This window comes from Chiloscyllium plagiosum, unplaced genomic scaffold, assembly GCF_037043375.1.
Source record: "Chiloscyllium plagiosum isolate Xiang-an unplaced genomic scaffold, Cpla_swu_hap1 HiC_scaffold_18, whole genome shotgun sequence".
NCBI classification, from domain to species: Eukaryota; Metazoa; Chordata; class Chondrichthyes; order Orectolobiformes; family Hemiscylliidae; genus Chiloscyllium; species Chiloscyllium plagiosum.
The window spans coordinates 11,526,725-11,543,492 of NW_028270156.1; the positions used below are offsets into that span (position 1 = coordinate 11,526,725).

At 47.1% G+C, this 16,768-nt stretch overlaps 1 protein-coding gene across 1 annotated transcript in view; it reads left to right on the top strand.

Moving 5' to 3' along the window:
• ano3 (anoctamin 3) overlaps positions 1-16,768 on the top strand; it is a 571,317-nt gene that overhangs the window by 390,828 nt on the left and 163,721 nt on the right. Inside the window, exon 11 of the mRNA XM_087996305.1 lies at positions 951-1,006. Coding sequence (XP_087852431.1) covers positions 951-1,006 — 56 coding nt within the window. The remainder of the gene's footprint in view (positions 1-950; positions 1,007-16,768) is intronic.

Below are 16,768 nucleotides of genomic sequence, written 5' to 3' on the forward strand. Positions count from 1 at the left end.
GAAACGATTTACAAGGATATTGCCAGGGCTGGAGAATCTGAGCTATAGGGAGAGGCTGAACAGGCTGGGGCTGTTTTCCCTGAAGCATCGGAGGTGGAGGGGTGACCTTACAAAATTATGAGTGGCATGGATAGAATAAATAGGCAAAGTCTTTTCCCTGGGGTCGGGGAGTCCAGAACTAGAGGGCATAGGTTTAGTGTGCGAGGGGAAAGATTTAAAGGGGCCTAAGGGGCAACTTTTTCACGCAGAGGGTAGTACGTGTATGGAATGAGCTGCCAGAGGATGTGGTGGAGGCTGGTACAATTGCAACATTTAGGAGGCATTTGGATGGGTATATGAATAGGAAGAGTTTGGAGGGATATGGGCCGGGTGCTGGCAGGTGGGACCAAATTGGATTGGGATATCTGGTCAGCATGGACGGGTTGGACTGAAGGGTCTGTTTCAATGCTGTACATCTCTGTGACTCTATGGTTTCCTAGCCTCTGATTGGTCTCCTGACCTCAGGCCTCCATCCTCCGATTGATCTTCTGACTATTGATTGGTTTCCGAGCATCTGCTTGGTCTCTCAGTCTCTGATTTGTCTCTCAGTCTCTGATTGGTCTCTCAGTCTCTGATTTGTCTCTCAGTCTCTGATTGGTCTCTCAGTCTCTGATTGGTTTCCCAGCCTCTGATTGGTTCCTTCATGGGACAATCATCTCATCCACAGGACAACCTGGGGCAGCGGCGTCATGAAACTTGGTGACCTTTCCCCTCGAAGATAGGTCTGTGACCTGGAAACAGTTCTGGTTTGTGTTGCCTGCCATGAAAGGTCAAACCTTGTTTAAAATGATGTCTACCTTTAGCTAACAGATGTCAGCAAATGGATAACCAACTTGGCGAAATGAGTGCACTGGCGAAAACGTCAATCTCCCTCTCCTCAGTAAATAATTGGATGTTTCTCTTTTCTTCAGGTTTGAATAGGTTACTTAACAATGGAACATATGATGCTGCCTTTCCTCCACATGAGGTGAGAGACAACTCAAAGATGTATTCCTCTTTAATTAGCTGGGGAAGCAAAATGGAATTTTCCATATTTCATAAATAAACACAGAAATTGCTGCAGAAATGCAACAGGTCTGGGAGCATCTGTGGAGAGAATATCAATCAACATGTTGAGTCCAGTGACCCTCCTTCAGAAGAGGATTTGAAACATCAACTCTGTGTTCTCTCCACAGATGCTGCCAGACCTGCTGAGTTTCTCCAGCAATTTCGGTTTTTGTTTTACACTTTGGGCATCTGCAGTTCTTTGTTTTATTATGTCACATGCTTCTTCACACTTCAGAAAGATATTTGCTGTGGTAACGTTGGGTTGATTGTTTTGGTTAGGATGTGGCTTGGGGACACTGAGGTAGAGTTTCTGTCTTCACTGCTCACACACTAATCTGGCAGAGTTAATTGTCCCACTTTGACAGAATATCCCTGATTTCTGGTCAATTTCACAATGGACAAATTCATAAAAAGTGGAAAAATCCCATCCAAGAGATCAGTGTTCAGTGGCGAAGACTTTAATCCCCTGAAATTCAAAATCATAAAATCTCTACAGTGTGGAAAGCAGGCCATTAGGCCCAACAAGTCCACACCGACCCTACAATAAGTCTCCCATCCAGATCTATTCCCCTACGTTTACCCTGACCAACGCACCTAACCTGCACATCCCTGAACACAATTGCACGGCCAGTTCATCTAACCTGCTCATCTTTGGATTGTCGGAGGAAACCGGAACACCTGGCGAAACCCATGCAGACACTGGGAGAATGTGCAAACTCTACATAAACAGTCACTCGAGGCTAGAATCGAACCCAGGACACTTGCGCTGTGAAAATGAGCTACCATGTCGTCATGATGTTGCATCATTCAAAGCCCATATGCTTTACTAGCTCACAAAAAAAATTGTCAACCGTATCTGCAGTTGCTTAAATATAATGATCTGGGATTTTGAGGGATTTTTGATGGCTGACTAGTGTGTTTGCAGCTTTTAGTATCTTCACCAATGTAGATAAACAGAGGAATATTGATTAACTCATGCAGTCAATTTTGTCTCCAGTATTCACAGCTCACAATGGGCCAACTCTTCCGAGAAGTGGCAATTATACACATTTAGCTATCCTGCTCCTTTGTACTGACTCTGGCCTGCAGCTCCCTACTTTTTGGCCTGAATGTCTGATTTGCAGCATCTTCAGTAATGGGAACCTAATGCAGTCAGGAAACCTTCCAGCAGAGCGCTAGATCTGAGCTAGAGGGGTGACCAATTTTTTAAACAAGAATTTCTATCAAAATGTCCCTGAGCCTCTTTGCCAAGGAGATCAAGGAAGCTTGTGAGGTACGTGGGTGAGGCATCATGGTGCCAGATGGGTAAGGGTGTGGGGTAGGGTAGCACATAAATGGATAAGGAAGGGCGGGTTTGCTTGTGATGGGTCGGAGACGTAGTGTGGTTGTTGGCTGACAGATTCCAGGGCACGGTTGGTGAGGAAGTTAACTGGCTGATGTGTTGGGGCAGTGAAGTGGCAGGGACATGAGTCAGAGGTCAGGAGGGGCCAGCTGTTGGTATTAGGTCTGGACATGTGTTGGGTGTCAGGTGGTGAATTTGGAATTTTGTGCGATGGAGGGGCAGGACAAGGGGTTTGAGGAGTTGGATGATCACATGTCTGGGTGAATCGAGCATTAATTGGGAAATCAGTGGGATGGTTTGGTGTACGGGATATATTTATTGCATTCATTCACAGGATGTGAGCATCATTGGGTAGGCCAGCACTTATTGTCCATCCCTAACTGCCCTAGAGGGCAGTGAAGAGTCAACTACACATTGCTATGAGTCTGGAATCACATGTAGACCAGACTAGGTATGGAGGGCAGATTTCCTTCCGTAAAGGACATTAGTGAAGCAGATGTTTTTTCTTGACAGTTAATAATAGATTCACGGTCATCATGAGACTTTTAATTCCAGATTATATTTTTATTTTTCCATCATCTGGCAGGAATTTGAACCCAGGATCCCAGAACAATACCTGGGTCTGTGGATTAATAGTCTCACAATAATACCACTCGGCCATTACCTCACATCGGTGTCAGGGCAGCATTGGGTGCCAAGGGTGAGGTGGGGTTTTGACTGGACGGAATCAATATTTGTGGGTGAGTGGAGTTGGATATCTCCATTGTGAGTGAGGGAAGGCCTAGTGCGAGTGAGTTGGAGATAGTGAAAACTGCAGTTGCTGGAGAGTCACGATTGATTAAAGGTTCTGACTTGAAACATCCACTCCCCTGCTGCAGCTTGACCTGCCGTGCTTTTTCCAGCTCCACTCTTTATTGACTCGATATGAGTTGGAGCAAGTTTTAGTTTATTTCGTTCTTCCCGGCTAACCACTCAGCTTAAGTGCGTTGGAACCCTCTGAATTCTCCAACTCTGACAGAGTTGGGGACTTTCTCCGATGATAATTGCCCATTGGAAGTTTCAACTTCTCAGGTGATTGCCACATGATCCGTGCATGTGGACCTCCAAGAGAACCCATGGTATATCATAGAATCCCTACAGTGTGGAAACAGGCCCTTCGGCTCAAAAAGTCAACACTGAACCTCGAAAGAGTAACACATGCAGATGCATTATGCTAACCTGTTATCATATATTTACTCGTGACTAATGAACCTAATCTGCACATCCCTGAACACTATGGGCAGTTTAGCACAGCCAATTCACCCTAACCTACACATCTTTGGATTGTGGGAGGAAACCGGAGCACCCGGAGGAAACCTGCATAGACAGTCACCCAAGGCTGGAATCAAATCCGGGTCCCAGGCACTATGAGGCAGCAGTGCTAACCACTGAGCCTCGTGCCATCCATGGTATAGCTGTCAGCATGCTTCCGGTCTCTGACTATCTGGAGACTGAGAGATGAGGGTTGAAGTGAGCTCCTCTACATTAGGGAGGCCGCAAACAGATTGAATGATTGCTTTGTGTCAAATCTCCTGCTCAGTCAGCAAACATGACCCCAAATTTCCAATGGCTTATCAAATCGATTCTCCATCTGACTCCCATGTTGACCTTTTCAATGAAAGAAGTGCAAGGATCATCTCACCTTTTGACTCAGCTCTCTGGAGCTTTCTGGACATGACATTGAGTTGTACAAAGTTAGACTAGGACCTCTTCTTCCACCTTAATCAATGTGTTCTATTTTTCCCTTTTCTTTTGTTCTGTGGTTGTGATTGGTGCCCTGCAACTGCAGGGGGAGCACTTATCACGCATTCATAGAATCATAGAATCCCTACAGTGTGGACACAGGCCCTTCAGCCCAACAAGTCCACACCGACTCTCCGAAGAGTAACCCATCCAAACCCATTCTCCGAACCTATTACTCTACATTTACCCCTGACTAAAGCATCTAACCCGTATCTCCTTGAACACTATGGGCAATTTAGTCTACTGGGCGCCTCCTAGCAGAGCGCTTTAGGGAACATCTCCGAGACACCCGCACCAATCAACCACACCGCCCTGTGGCCCAACATTTCAACTCCCCCTCCCACTCTGCCGAGGATATGGAGGTCCTGGGCCTCCTTCACCGCTGCTCCCTCACCACCAGACGCCTGGAGGAAGAACGCCTCATCTTCCACCTCGGAACACTTCAACCCCAGGGCATCAATGTGGACTTCAACAGTTTCCTCGTTTCCCCTTCCCCCACCTCAGCCTAGTTCTAAACTTCCAGCTCAGCACTGTCCCCATGACTTGTCCCCGGACTTGTCCTACCTGCCTATCTCCTTTTTCACCAATCCACTACACCCTCTCCTCCCTGACCTATCACCTTCATCCCCTCCCCCACTCACCCATTGTACTCTATGCTACTCTCTCCCCACCCCCACCCTCCTCTAGCTTATCTCTCCACGCTCCAGGCTCACTGCCTTTATTTCTGATGAAGGGCTTTTGCCTGAAACGTCGATTTCGAAGCTCCTTGGATGCTGCCTGAACTGCTGTGCTCTTCCAGCACCACTAATCCAGAATCTGGATTCCAGGTATCTGCAGTCATTGTTTTTACCCTGCAATTTAGTCTGGCCAATTCACCTCACCTGCACATGTTTTGGATTGTGGGAAGAAACTGGAGCACCTAGAGGAAACCAAGTGACAGTGGCTTCTTCATCTTCTTTTGTTGTGTGTGGGTGTCGCTGGCTGCTCCAGTGTTATATTGCACATCCCTAGTTGCTCTTGAGAAGGTGATCATGTGCTGCCTCCTTGAACCACTGCAAACCTGCATCCCCACTGCCAATGAGAGCGACTGGGGTGTGCTCTAGTAATTTAGGGATGGCCAGAATGAAGATAAATTAAGTTTCCCTCTGGGGCATTTCCCCACAGGGCACTGACTGCAGTGGTGACTACAGCACCGAGTCGGCAAAATCTGGAGGCGGGAATTGGAGCATTGATTACACCTATGGCACTACCTTCCAGTTCCAGGCTTCCTGCTGCAGTGCAGTGGCAGGAGAGAACACATTGCATCAGCCTCTGACTTCCTCGTTTCTTTATTCCTTCATGTTGCGTCAGCATATTGCTGTTTTATGTGGCAGTTCACACCTTTTATTATTCACTGTTTTCGTTGCCACTCCTTTAGCTGTTGCATCATAAAATGGTTTTATTAGTTAATCATCTTTCTGCCCAGTCGCAAATCTTCTCTTTCATTCTTCCTGCGCTTCACCCCCCCCCCCGCCCCCACCACCACCACTCCCCCACAACCTTCACCATCCTCCAGCATTTCCATTTCACTAACGTTCTACTCAGCAAGCTGTAACATTAGCTCGAGAGTCTGGGACCAGAGGGCATAACCTCAGAAAAAGGGGTTGCACATTTAAGACAGAAGTGAGGAGGGGGGTGGGGTTCCTTTCTCAGAGGGTTATGAATTTGCAGAGAGTTGTTGAGACTGGGTCATTGTGTATATTCAAGGTGGAGATTGACAGAATTTTAATCAGTAAGAGAATCAGGGCAATTGGGATATAGCAGGAAAGTGGAGTTAAGGATTATTTGATCAGCCATGATCTGATTGAATAGGCAAGCAGACTTGATGGGCTGAATGGCCTACTTCTCCTCCTATGTTTTCTGTTCTTTCTCTGGTCCATACAGCTGCTGCCTGCCCTGTTGAGTATTTCTAGCTTTTATTTTGTTTTCGTTTGCTCTTATCTCTGATCGCACAAGCAATCTTTGGAATTTTAAAATTGGTGAAGTACAGGCTGGAGTTATGCCAATCGCTGCAACCTGGGGAACAAACCAAAGGTGTTTTGAGGTCAAGCCAAAATGGACTCAGTCCAATAACTTTGCATTACCCTTGAGCAGATATCCACAATAGAAACATAGAGATTGGACAATAAATTAGTAGACAGGGAACATTGAATTCTGAGCCTGGTTCAGCAGGTTTTAGAAACACTTATGCTTGCAGAAAGACAGCGTGTGATAAGAATTAATTTTGAGAGCTTGATGATATTTTGTTGAGACATGAAAATCATCATACACACAGTGATGTGCACACAATACAAATCTATTCGATAATTCTCTGAATTTTCACTGTTTCCATTTAAGTTTCTTTCAATTCTTTTTTTTTCACATCTTCTTGCCAAGAGTGGATTTCTGCTGTGTTTCACTTTCCTTTGTCAGCTTAAGAATTCTTTGCACCTTGGTGAATTGCTTCCTCATCAATATTCCTTTGGATGCAGGCACGTTTGGATGTCCTGGGATGAGAAGTTGAGAAGTCCCATTGTTGGAAGCTGAAAGCAGGACCCCTCCTCTGATCCTGTTCCCAAGAAACCCTGAGTTTGCATTCCACTGCCAGGTGGTCTTGGAATAGGCCACCAATGCTGCCGTCCACTTGAGGGCTGTGTCTGCCCTCCCAGGCCCCAACTCAGTCAGATATCAGGCATTCCTCGCTTCACCAATGACAGATGGGTTCGAACCCCCCAGTGTGTCTGTTTTGCCCCCCTCACTGGTTCCAGGCAAGGATACCCTGCAATCCAGGACATTCAGTCATGGATACCATATCCAGGGATGCCCCTTTCATGGGCCACCTCGGACACTTGCAGAGAAGCCACAAGGGTTTAACCACTTGCTTGCCCGTGTGGATGCAGTATTTTCTGCTGCCAATGAAAAGCTGGCAGGGGAAGCAGGAGGTGGCCCTTGGACTGAGCAGTTGGTTATCAGAATTCACCACCCTTTGTCCAGCAATGGAAAGCAATCAGGCTTTCTACCCAATGTCACCTACTGCCCACTGACATGACCTTCCCACCTCCCAGTCCATTTCCCTTTTGGACTCATAGAGGTTAATTTAGTTGCTTAATTTTGAATGGCACAGATCTGATGGGCTGAAGGGCCTTCAGTCCATCAAGTCTGTGCCAGTCAAAAACAAGCAACTCACTATTCTACTCCCACTTTTCCCGTTGCCTTGTATGTCTTGACATCACAGGTGCACATCTAAATACTTCCCCAATGTTAGGATTTCTGTCTCCACCACCCTAACAGGCATTGAGTTCCAGATTTCCCACCACTCTCTGGGTGAAAAGTATTTCCTCACATCTCCTCTAAACTTCCTGCCCCACACCTTAAATCCATGTGCTCTGTTGTTGATCCCTCCATCAAGGGGAAATCCTTCTTCCTTCCTATTGAGTCTATGCCCCTCATGTTTTATCCATCTTAATCATGGCCCTCTCAGTCTCCTCTGCTCCAAGGTAAACAACCCCAGTCCGTCCAATCTTTCTTCGTAACTGAGACTCTTCAACCGAGGGGTTTGCACCTTTTCCAGTGCATTACACCCCTCCTATAATGTGGATAACAGAACTGCACACAATACTCGAGCTGTGACCTAAGCACTGTTACATACATTTCCAGCGTAACCTCCCTGCTGTTATACTCTGTGCCTTGACTGTAAGTCGGGTAAAATCCAGTCCTTTGTTTTCATCAGCATGCACTGATTTCTGCTCCTCTAAACATTACATTTTGTGTGATATAAACTGCATTGTCTTATATTTTAACCTTGTGGAAACCTGTGACCCCATGCACCCAACGTTTGACAGTGACTGTAATCCAATGTTCTGCTTTAATTTAGGTTTGTGTCATACGTATATAGCTTCGTGTTGGAAGGTTATTTTTTAGGAAAGTAGCTTGTGCTAACACCTTTGCAAATTTATGCTTGAACACACAGGTCAGTTGTAGTTTGTCCATTGAAAAGCGTTGGCATTAAACTTGTATGTTTCATTTCCACCATTTTATTATTTAAAATACTGCAGATGCTGGAAATCTGAACGAAGCACAAAGAATGCTGGAGAAACTCAGCAGATCTGACAGTATCTGTGGAAAGAGAAACAGTTAATGTTTCAAGTCCAGTATGACTCTCCTTCAGAATTGTGATGTTTCTCTCTCTCCCTTGCTCTGTCTCTCTTTCTCTCTCTCTCTCCCCCCCCTCACAAGACCTGCTGAGTTTCTCCAGCATTCTCTGCTTTTATAATTTAACTGAGTGTCAATAGAGTTCAATGAACCAAAACTTCGCTCATTGTGTTTCGGTGCATCTTATAATTCCCTACACTGATACATCTAGATGTTGTGCTCAGTCAGGATCCATAAATAGATTGGGTATATAACTCAACAGTTCAAGTGAATCGAGAGAAAGGGCACGAGCAAAACATTATTTTAGCGTACACCACATATTGTTTTCTGCATAAGGTGAATTGATAAGATGGTTCCACAGTGGAATGGTTAGCACACTGAACTGTGAATCCAGTGATCTGAGGTCAAATCTTGATGGGAAAAAAATGTCTTGCTATCCATCCCCCTCGTAATAGCTGACTCCATACGTGGAAAAAGGTTCTCATGGTCAACCCTATCTAAACCCCTAATCATCTTGTACACCTCTATCAAGTCACCCCTAAACCTTCTTTTCTCCAATGAAAACAGCCCCAAGTGCCTCAGCCTTTCCTCATACGATCTTCCTACCATACCAGGCAACATCCTGGTAAACCTCCTCTGCACCTGTTCCAGTGCCTCCACATCCTTCCTATAGTATGGCGACCAAAACTGCACACAATACTCCAGATGCGGCCGCACCAGAGTCTTATACAACTGCATCATGACCTCAGGACTCCGGAACTCAATTCCTCTACCAATAAAAGCCAGTATGCCATATGCCTTCTTCACCGCGCTATTTACCTGGGTGGCAACTTTCAGAGATCTGTGTACATGGACACCAAGATCCCTCTGCTCATCCACACGACCAAGTATCCGACCATTAGCCCATCGTTTTGTTACTCTTACCAAAGTGAATCACCTCACACTTACCTACATTGAACTCCATTTGCCACCTTTCTGCCCAGCTCTGCAACTTATCTATATCCCGCTGTAATCTGACACATCCTTCCTCACTGTCAACAACTCCTCCGACTTTCGTATCATCCGCAAACCTGCTCACCCAACCTTCTAACCCCTCCTCCAGGTCATTTATAAAAATGACAAATAGCAATGGTCCCAAAACAGATCCTTGCGGAACACCGCTAGTAACTGCACTCCAAGATGAATCTTTACCATCAACTACTACCCTCTGTCTTCTTCCAGCCAGCCAATTCCTAATCCAAACCTCCAACTCACCCTCAATGCCATACCTCCATATTTTTTGCAGTAGCCTACCATGGGGAATCTTATCAAACGCCTTACTAAAATCCATATACACCACATCTACCTCTTTACCCTCGTCTACCTCCTTAGTCACCTTCTCAAAGAATTCAATAAGGTTTGTGAGGCACGACCTGCCCTTCACAAAACCATGCTGACTATACTTGATCACATTATTCCTATCCAGATGTTCATAAATCCTATCCCTTACAATTCTCTATAAGACTTTGCCCACCGGCCTATAGTTACTAGGGTTATCCCTACTCCCCTTCTTGAACAAGGGAACCACATTTGCTATCCTCCAGTCTACTGGCACTATTCCTGTAGACAGCGAAGACATAAAAATCAAGGCCAATGGCTCTGCAATCTCCTCCCTTGCTTCCCAGAGAATCCTAGGATAAATGCCATCAGGCCCAGGGGACTTATCTATTTTCACCCTTTCCAGAATTTCCAACACCTCTTCCCTACATACCTCAAAGCCGTCCATTCTAATTAATTGTGACTCAATATTCACATCGGCAACAATGTCCTGTTCCTGAGTGAATACTGACGAAAAGTATTCATTCAGTGTCTCCCCAATCTCTTCAGCCTCCACACGCAACTTCCCACTACTATCCTTGACTGGACCTATTCCTACCCTAGTCATTCTTTTATTCCTGACATACCTATAGAAAGCCTTAGGGTTTTCCCTAATCCTACCAACTAAGGACTTTTCATGTACCCTCCTTGCTGCTCTTAGCTCTCTCTTCAGATCCTTCCTGGCTACCTTATAACTCTCAATTGCCCCAATTGAACCTTCACGCCTCATCTTTACATAGGCCGCCCTCTTCCATTTAACAAGGGATTCCAATTCCTTATTAAACCACGGCTCCCTCACACGACCCTTTCCTCCCTGCCTGACAGGTACATACATATCAAGGACACTCAATAGTTGCTCCTTGAACAAGCTCCACATATCAATTGTGCCCATGCCTTGAAGCCTACTTTTCATTAATGAGGGAACTATTACAGTTAATGGGCCAATACCTTAGTGTCCTTAGTATTTGTCATCAGATCAATGCTAGATTTAAAACTAGGCTTGTTGGCAGTTTTAAGCTGCATTGCTGTTACTTTTGGTGGTGCATCCTGGCACTGTTCGAAACCTTGTTATTGATTCTCTCATTGGATGCAGTCATTTGTCACCCAACCAAAGTGTCCTTGAACTGAGTGGCTAGCCAGGACATTTCAGAGGGGAATTACAAATCAACCACACTGTGCTGTATCACTTCACACCGAGAAAGTACTGGTGAATGAAGCACACTGATCCAACTCCTCTTATATTGTGGCGTTCCAGTACAAAGGTTTCCAAGTATTACTTGTTCCGTCTGGGTTGTAGGCCAGATCAGGTATTATTAGCAGATTTTCTTCCGTAAACAATGAGTGAATCAAATGAGTTTTCCAACAACTGACAATAGGCATCATGGCTGGGATTACTAAGACTAGCTTCCAGATTCTGTATTTTTGATTGGCTTTAAACTCCATCAACTGCCGTAGCACATTTCTGTGTCTCGGGATTTCTGATTCAGTGACATTACCACTGTGCCACCACCTCCATACATAGCTCTTGGGCAATCCTAACTTGTACTAATGGAATAGAAACTGCTCTTCGAAAAGACTTTCAAGCCAGCATGTAACTACGACTAGAGAAAAATGGAAGGTGTGCAGGGAATAATGAGAGACATTCATTACTTACTGTTAATGGCACTGCTGAATCATCTCACCCACTCAAAACCAAGCATTAACTTTAAGGGAGAGCAGAGTCTAGGAAGCATATATCCCTATTCTATTCTACACAACAGAGGTACATTGCAGAAGTCTGAGTTGATTTCCTTTTCAGCAAGTTAAATTGTTTGCCTCCGAGGGGAATTGTGAGTTTCTTTTCTTTTAAGGCACTGAACTTATCAACGGTTTGAGTGAAATAGGGTTCAGGAAGAGGCAGAATAACTACTCTGTGACATAATGTTCTATGAACTTGATATTCTCTAATAAAAATTCATGAAGGTTAAGACGATGGTTTAAATACTCAATGGACCTAATTATTGCAGACACATATGGCCCATTGCCAGGGTATTATAAGTAGGCATTAATTGGTAATTTTTCCTCCACTTGGAGTAGTGTTAAATTTACGGAGGAGAGGAAATAATCAAATCACATAGATAGGAACATAGGACTCAGCAATACACACAGGCCATTCAGCCCCTTGATTGTGTTCTGTCAGTTAACAAGACCACGGCTGATCTAGTGTTAATTCCACTTTCTGGTCTGTCTCCTGATAATCCCTGGCATATTTTTGTCAGAGAATTACACAGTCCATTATCTGTGTGTGTGAGTGTGTGTGTAAGAGAGAGAGAGAGAGGAATAGATTTTCCTCCTCACTGAAAAAAAGAGGAGGCCCCTTAATCTTGGACTGAGTCCCCTTTTTCTAGTTCCCCTCCAACCACATTAAGGACAATGTGACAGACAATAATTACAGAAAGACTGCATTTTCAAATCCAATGAAGAGCTAACAGCTCAAAAAGGTAAGGTAACAGCCTTAAATCAACCCAAATTAAAATGGACAACCATAAGATCATGAGAAATAGGAGTAGGCCATTTGGCCCTTCAAACCTGCTCCATAATTCAAAGAGTCATAAAGTCATAAAGCATGGAAACAGACCCTTCAGTCCACCCAGTCCATGCCCTCCACACTCCCAAACTAAATTAGTCCCACCCGTCTACTCCTGGCCCATATCCCTCCAAACCTTTCTTATTCATGTACTTATCTAAGTGCCTTTTAAACCTTGTAACTATGCCCACATCCACCACTCCCTCAGGAGGTTCATCCACACACATATTACCATCTATGTCCGAGGTAAAAACAATGACTGCAGATGCTGGAAACCAGATTCTGGATCAGTGGTGCTGGAAGAGCACAGCAGTTCAGGCAGCATCCAAGGAGCTTCAAAATCGACGTTTCGGGCAAAAGCCTTTCATCAGGAATAAAGGCAGTGAGCCTGGAGAGATAAGCGAGAGGAGGGTGGGGGTGGGGAGAAAGTAGCATAGAGTATAATGGGTGAGTGGGGGAGGGGATTAAGGTGATAGGTCAGGGAGGAGAGGGTGGAGGGGATAGGTGGAAAAGGAGATATGCAGGTAGGACAAGTCCGGACATGTCATGGGGACAGTGCTGAGCTGGAAGTTTAGAACTAGGGTGAGGTGGGGGAAGGGGAAATGAGGAAACTGTTGAAGTCCATATTGATGCCCTGGGGTTGAAGTGTTCCGAGGCGGAAGATGAGGCGTTCTTCATCCAGGCGTCTGGTGGTGAGGGAGCGGCGGTGAAGGAGGCTCAGGACCTCCATGTCTTCGGCAGAGTGGGAGGGGGAGTTGAAATGTTGGGCCCCGGGGCGATGTGGTTGATTGGTGCGGGTGTCTCAGAGATGTTCCCTAAAGTGCTCTGCTAGGAGGCGCCCAGTCTCCCCAATTTAGAGGAGACCGCATCGGGAGCAACGGATACAATAAATGATATTAGTGGATGTGCAAGTAAACCTTTGATGGATATGGAAGGCTCCTTCAGGGCCTTGGATAGAGGAGAGGGAGGAGGTGTGGGCACAGGTTTTACAGTTCCTGTGGTGGCAGGGGAAAGTTCCAGGATGGGAGGGTGGGTTGTAGGGGTCATGGACCTGACCAGGTAGTCACGGAGGGAACAGTCTTTGCGGAAGGCAGAAAGGGGTGGGGAGGGAAATATATCCCTGGTGGTGGGGTCTGTTTGGAGGTGGCAGAAATGTCGGCGGATGATTTGGTTTATGCGAAGGTTGGTAGGGTGGAAGGTGAGCACCAGGGGCGTTCTGTCCTTGTTATGGTTGGAGGGGTGGGGTCTGAGGGCGGAGGTGCGGGATGTGGACGAGATGCGTTGGAGGGCATCTTTAACCACGTGGGAAGAGAAATTGCGGTCTCTAAAGAAGGAGGCCATCTGATGTGTTCTGTGGTGGAACTGGTCCTCCTGGAAGCAGATACGGCGGAGGCGGAGGAATTGGGAATACGGGATGGCATTTTTGCAAGAGGTAGGGTGGGAAGAGGTGTAATCCAGGTAGCTGTGGGAGTCGGTGGGTTTGTAAAAAATGTCAGTGTCAAGTCGGTCGTCACTGATGGAGATGGAGAGGTCCAGGAAGGGGAGGGAGGTGTCAGAGAAGGTCCAGGTAAATTTAAGGTCAGGGTGGAATGTGTTGGTGAAGTTGATGAATTGCTCTACCTTCTCGCGGGAGCACGAGGTGGCGCCAATGCAGTCATCAATGTAGCGGAGGAAGAGGTGGGGAGTGGTGCCAGTGTAATTACGGAAGATCAACTGCTCTACGTAGCCAACAAAGAGACAGGCATAGCTGGGGCCCATACGTGTGCCCATGGCTACCCCTTTGGTCTGGAGGAAGTGGGAGAATTCAAAGGAGAAATTGTTAAAGGTGAGGACCAGTTCAGCCAAACGAATGAGAGTGTCGGTGGAAGGGTACTGTTGGGGACGTCTGGAGAGGAAAAAACGGAGGGCTTGGAGGCCCTGGTCATGGCGGATGGAGGTGTAGAGGGATTGGATATCCATGGTGAAGATGAGGTGTTGGGGGCCGGGGAAACGGAAGACTTGGAGGAGGTGGAGGGCGTGGGTGGTGTCTCGAACGTATGTGGGGAGTTTCTGGACTAGGGGGGAATCGGACAGTGTCGAGGTAGGTAGGGATGAGTTCAGTGGGGCAGGTGCATGCTGAGACAATGGGTCGGCCAGGGTGGGCAGGCTTGTGGATCTTGGGAAGGGGGTAGAACCTGGCAGTGCGGGGTCCCGGACTATGCGGTTGGAAGCTGTGGGTGGGAGATCTCTTGAGGTGATGAGGTTCTGTATGGTGTGGGAGATAATGGTTTGGTGATGGGGGGTGGGGTCATGATCGAGGGGGCAGGAGGAAGAGGTGTCCTCGAGTTGACGTTTGGCTTCAGCGGTGTAGAGGTCAGTGCGCTAGACTACCAATGCGCTCCCTTTATCCGCTGGCTTGATGGTGAGGTTGGGATTGGAGCAGAGGGATTGGAGGGCTGTGCGTTGTGAGGGTGAGAGGTTGGAGAGGGGGAGGGAGGTAGACAAGTTGAGGCGGTTAATGTCCCGGCGGCAGTTGGAAATGAAGAGGTCAAGGGCAGGTAATAGGCCAGCGCGGGGTGTCCAGGTGGATGCAGTGTGTTGGAGGTGGGCGAAGGGGTCCTCGGAAGGTGGGCGGGAGTCCTGATTGTGAAAGTAAGCTCGGAGGCGACGGAAGAATTGTTCGACATCACGGCGTGTATTAAATTAATTGATGCGTGGATGGAGGGGGATGAAGGTAAGGCCTTTGCTGAGGACTGATCATTCATCCTCAGTGAGGGGGAGGTCTGGAGGGATGGTGAAAACTCGGCAGGGCTGGGAGCTGAGATCTGGTGTGGGTGTAGAGCTGGGAGTGGGGGCTGAACCTGTAACTGGAGTGGGTGTGATGGTGGGGGGAATGGGGATGGAGTCATGAGCAGGGGTAGTGTTCCCCTCAGGGTTCTGGGGGGTGGGGATAGTGACAGTGTGGTCTATGGGGGGCATGTCAGCAGAATGCAGGTGAGTGGCGCTGGTGGGGGCGGAAAGTGGTAGTGACAACGGCAGTAGGGGTGGCGGAAGTCACTGAGCATGTGGCATCAGCGATGATGTGAAGGGCAGAGGTGATGTCACGTGTGATGCATGAGGAATTGTGAGGGGTGGAAGTGGTTGTGGGAGTGGCCATGATGGGGGCGGAAGTGACATCATCAATCAGCGTGGGGGTGGCAGCTGCATCAGCCGCATGGCTAATGGCGGAATAGGTTCCGAGGCCAGGGGAATCTTCTGGAATGTTTGAGGAGCGCTGGTTATGGAGATGGGTGGACCCTCTCCTCCCTGACCTATCACCTTCATCCCCTCCCCCACTCACCCATTGTACTCTATGCTACTTTCTCCCCACCCCCACCCTCCTCTAGCTTATCTCTCCATGCTCCAGGCTCACTGCCTTTATTCCTGATGAAGGGCTTTAGCCCGAAACGTCGATTTCGAAGCTCCTTGGATGCTGCCTGAACTGCTGTGCTCTTCCAGCACCACTAATCCAGAATACCATCTATGTCCCTCATGTCTTCTTTAAATCTTCCTCTCACATTAAAAATGTGCCCCTTGTCTTGAAATCCCCCATCCTAGGGTCGTGGCTGATCTGACGTTCCTCACTTCCACTTTCCAGCCCTTTCTCCACAATCCTTGGTTCCTTGACTGATCAGGAATCTATCTATCTCAGATTTAAATGTACATAACGCCTCTGCCCCCATAGTTCTCTGTGGCAAGCAGTTCCAAAGACTCCCAATCCTCTGAGAGAAGAAATTCCTCCTCATATCAGTCAAAAGCGAAATACTGTGGATGCAGAAAATCTGAAACAAAACTAGAAAATGATAGAGGTACTCAGCAGGCCTGGCAGCATCTGTTGGGGGAAAAACAGAGTTAATGTTTTGAGTCTAGTACGACTCATCTTTGGAACTCAGTGAATTCAGTTTGAGTGTCATTGAGATGTACAGCATGGAAACAGACCCTTCAGTCCAACCTGTCCATGCCGACCAGATATCTCCACCCAATCTAGTCCCACCTGCCAGCACCCGGCCCATATCCCTCCAAACCCTTCCTATTCATATACCTATCCAAATGCCTCTTAAATGTTGCAATTGTACCAGCCTCCACCACTTCCCCTGCAGCTCATTCCATACACGTACCACCCTCTGCAGGAAAAAGTTGCCCCTTAGGTCTCTTTTATATCTTTCCCCTCTCACCCTAAACCTATGCTCTCTTGTTCTGGACTCCCCGACCCCAGGGAAAAGACTTTGCCTATTTATCCTATCCATGCCCCTCATAATTTTGTAAACCTCTGTAAGGACACCCCTCAGCCTCTGACGCTCCAGGGAAAACAGCCCCAGCCTGTTCAGCCTCTCCCTATAGCTCAAATCCTCCAACCCTGGCAACATCCTTGTAAATCTTTTCCCAACCCTTTCTAGTTTCACAACGTCTTTCCGATAGGAAGGAGACCAGAATTGCACGCAATATTC